Consider the following 3,966-nt stretch of genomic DNA (forward strand, 5'->3'; position numbering starts at 1 on the left):
ACTGTACCCCACAACTTCACAATTAAAAAAAAATACTACTCTTTCAGCCTATTTCCTTATTTGAGTAGAAACTCATCAATTTCTGCAGAATTTTGGCTACAGGACCAGGCCACAGAAAAGGTCTGAAATACCTAAAAGTCATTTGGTTAGGGGAAAGGGTTTTCTTGGGACTTGGAGGCTGTCATTCGTCACTTTGTGCTGGAAGGTACTCCTCAGCAAGCTTCTTCCAAGTCTTCAGTGTAGAGCGCAGGATCTGGGCTCTCAGAAGGGATTGCTCCCAGCTGGGACCCCGACCAGCAGTGCGTCCTTGCAGGCGTTCTGCATGCAGTTCTGCTGGAGCTCTGCTGCCGCCTGCGATACCTTGATTCTCTCCACGCCGGCCTCCAGCTTGAGCTGCTCCACCAGGCGCTGCAGGGCACTCACGCTGGCCTCGGAAGACATGGCGGCGGCGCTGCACTCCCGATGCCTGTTTCTTATCCACACAATTACTGTAAAGAGATATGTGAGCACACAGATGGAATGTCATACTGCAGTGGTTTGAAGAAACATCTCAGTGTCCTAAAAGGAACCTAAATAGAAAAGTTGATGAACTGGAGGTGGTGGCTCTGCTGGGTTATTGTGTCTGGCCTTCCACAACAGACTCCAATTTCTTGTTTTCTGCCCCTGAGGGAGAAGCAGCCATCTCTGTTAAAGGTAGTTCCTGAGTGGGGTCTTCCTGACCCCTGACATGGTTTATCTCTCTATTTTATGCTTTCATGGCTGTACTTCTTTTTCATGATAGCATATTTTATTTTTTGCAGTAGGGGAGAATCTCACTATGTTGCCCAAGCTAGACTCAAATCCCTGGGCTCAAGGCATCCTCCTGCCTTACCTTCCCAAGTAACTGCACCTGGCTCATGGCTATACTACTGATTGCAGCATTTGTCAAAGGGTTCTTTTTTTGTTTATTTGCTTATTTGGTAATTTTTTGAGAGGTGGGATAAGATCTTAAGGTTTAATCCATTTTTTTCTCCATCACTTTATCTTTTTATTCCTTATGTTCAAATTGCAGCCTGCTCTGTGCTCAATTCTTGGAATGGTTGTGCTAGGGAGAAAAGCAGGGATAAAGAAAACCCTACCTGACTGTTTTCTGCCCTGAAGTTCAATCCTAGCATGGGAGAAGAGTCTCAGGAGCAGATAAAATGTCTTGTCTAGACATGAAAGAAAGATTTCCCAGAGTTTAGAAAATATCCCCTCCCACCCCTCCCAACTGGGAGGTGGAAATTGGGGGGAGCTGCAGGCCAGCTGTGAGTTTGGAGCAAGGAGGATGTGTCCCTTGCTCTCCTGGTGGAGCCCCAGTTGAGCAACACTTGGAGCGGGGAAAGGCCACATTTTGAGTCCAGGGGCTGATGGAATAAAAGGAGCTTTGGAATAAATAATTCAGAGCCGGCACCAACCTTCTCAGAAAACAAAGGAACCCTCTGCAGCCTGTAAGGAGGCCTCTCTATGGTAAGCCAGGCCCACAGAGTCTTTGAGGACTCATTGGCAGGACCAGGCTAGCAGGTCAGATTGAATCAATTGAGCCTCTCAGAAAGACAATGGAGTTTGCTAGGGCTGCTGTAAGAAAGAACCATGAACTGAATGGCTTAAGCAACAGAAACATTTTGTCTCAGAGTTCTGGAGACTAAAATTCTGACATCAAGGTATCATCAGTGTTGGCTCCTTGTGGGGGAAGAGAGAGGATTTGCTCTGTGTGTCTCTCTTAGCTTCTGGTGGTTTGCTGTCAATCACTGGTGTTCTTTGGCTTCTGCGGCATTACCCTGACCTCTGTCTTCACCTACACATGGCATACTCTTTGTGTGCCTGTCTCTGAGCTTAAATTTCCCATTTTAAAATAAGGATAGCAGTCATACTGGATTAGGCCCAAGTTAAGATGACCTCATTTTAACTTGATTACCTCTGTGAAGACCCTATCTCCAAATATAGTTCAAATAATTCTCCAAAGTCTCTAAATAATTCAGCCTATATCAGCAGGTAAACTTATTAGCCAGGAAACCAGCTGCAGTTGAAGAACAATTTTCATTTTCAGCTAAACCAATAGATTACCAACGAACATCCAAATATCCAAGAGAATGTTTTTTTTCCAAGGTTCAGGAAGGAAATGAGGTAAAACATGAGTGTAAAACCTTTTCTTCCTGTGATGAGGTTAGCATTTCCTTGGAACAGGGAGAGAGGATTGGTCAAAGGACTTGAAAGAGTGGGCTGTGTAAAGAGGAGAGGGAACTGGGAAGTGCCATACAGGTTACCTCCTCTTGAATACTTGCATGCTATTAAGGAGGTACTAAGTTACGTAAAGCTATAACCTATCTTTACCTTAACCCTTTATCCTGTGTGCTAATCCTTAGGTAAAGTACTTTGTGCACCTCTTTCATGTTCTGTGTGTACTAATCTAGGAGGCAGGAGGTCTGCAGGGACTTCTTGTAGTCATCTTATGGGGACTCCACAGAATACAGGCTCCCTTCCCAACCTCCTCTTCTTACCTGGAATTACCAGAGGGCTACTGGCATAGTGGAGAAAGCCACTAGTGTAAAGCAAAGACAAGCCTGAGATCCCCTCACGGAGATCATGAATCACCTTTCAGGACAGAAAAGGTGGTGGCCTGCCCAGACTTGAAAACTGTTCACAAGTGAGTGTTCAAACCTTCTGTCAATCCCTGTGAGGAATGCACAATAACCTTTCTCCAAGGTGAGACAATTTCCAAACTTCTATTTTTCAACTTCAAATGAAATTGGAACATTTTGACATTTGTCATTCTTTCTCTAGGGATGGGAAATGAGGTGAGGAAGTTTTAAAAATATTTATGACAAAAAAATTCTAACATCAAAAAGCTTTCATGAAATAGTATTTGGATGATGTAAATGTAAATGATTGGAAGCTTTCAGTTTGAAAAAATTTCTATTTAAAAAACAAAATAGAAAAGAAAATTTGGAATGTGAAAGAAATTGCAGGTTAGAAAATTATTCAGTTATGCCTTGCATTTGTATATTTTGAATTTTTTTAGATGGTGTTCTTATATTAATAATCTTCAGGATTCCCTATTTCCTTTATTATTTTTTCCTTCAATTTAAAATAAAATACTTTGAAACCCAAATAAAAAGCACAATCTCATTCACAATAGCCACACACACAAAAAAAGAAATACCTTGGTATCTTCCTAACCAGAGAAATGAAACACTTTTACAATGAAAACTACAAAACACTGCTCAAAGAAATTAAAGATAATACAAACAAATGGAAAAATATTCCATGCCCATGGATCGAAAGAATCAGCATTGTTAACATGATCATCCTATCCATGGCAATCTACAGAATTAACGCAATACCCATTAAATTACCAGCACCATTTTTCTCAGACCTGGAAACAACAATACAAAAATTCATACGAAAACATAAATGATCACGGATAGCCAAAATAATCCTCAGCAAAAGAAACAAAGTGGGAGGTATCATACTTCCACATTTTAAACTTTAGTACAAGGTTACAATAATCAACACAGCCTGGTATTTGTATAAGAACAGGCATATAGACCAATGGAATAGGATAGAGATTCCAGAAGCAAAACCTCGATTTCTCAAACAACTCATCTTTGACAAAGCCTCCACCAATGACCACTGGGGAGAGGAGAACCTATCAGTAAATGGTGTGGGGAAAACTGGCTGACACACATGCAGAAGATTAAAACAAGACCCCTAGCTATAACCATACACAAAAATCAACTCTAAATGGATCAAAGACCTAAATGTAAAACCTCAAGCAATAACCTTAGAAAATGAATGTGATACCCTTATGGAAATTGGAACTGACAACCAATTCCTGATCAAAATCCCAAATGCCCGTGCCACAAGAGATAAGATAGACAAGTGGGACCTCATCAAATTGAAAAGCTTCTACAAAAGCAAAAGAAATCATCAAGAGAGTGAGGAGAC

General features: G+C 41.4%; 1 protein-coding gene across 1 annotated transcript; it reads right to left on the bottom strand.

Annotated features, from left to right (window-relative positions):
* Positions 1-223: 223 nt before the first annotated feature.
* LOC110595842 (guanine nucleotide-binding protein G(I)/G(S)/G(O) subunit gamma-10) lies at positions 224-454 on the bottom strand. Its single transcript, XM_021713688.1, has one exon. It carries the CDS (start codon positions 439-441, stop codon positions 262-264), a length of 180 nt encoding a protein of 59 aa, XP_021569363.1. The 5' UTR covers positions 442-454; the 3' UTR covers positions 224-261.
* Positions 455-3,966: the final 3,512 nt, after the last annotated feature.

Source organism: Carlito syrichta, unplaced genomic scaffold, assembly GCF_000164805.1.
Source record: "Carlito syrichta isolate Samal-C Ts95f unplaced genomic scaffold, Tarsius_syrichta-2.0.1 Scaffold92619, whole genome shotgun sequence".
In the NCBI taxonomy this organism is placed as follows: domain Eukaryota; kingdom Metazoa; phylum Chordata; class Mammalia; order Primates; family Tarsiidae; genus Carlito; species Carlito syrichta.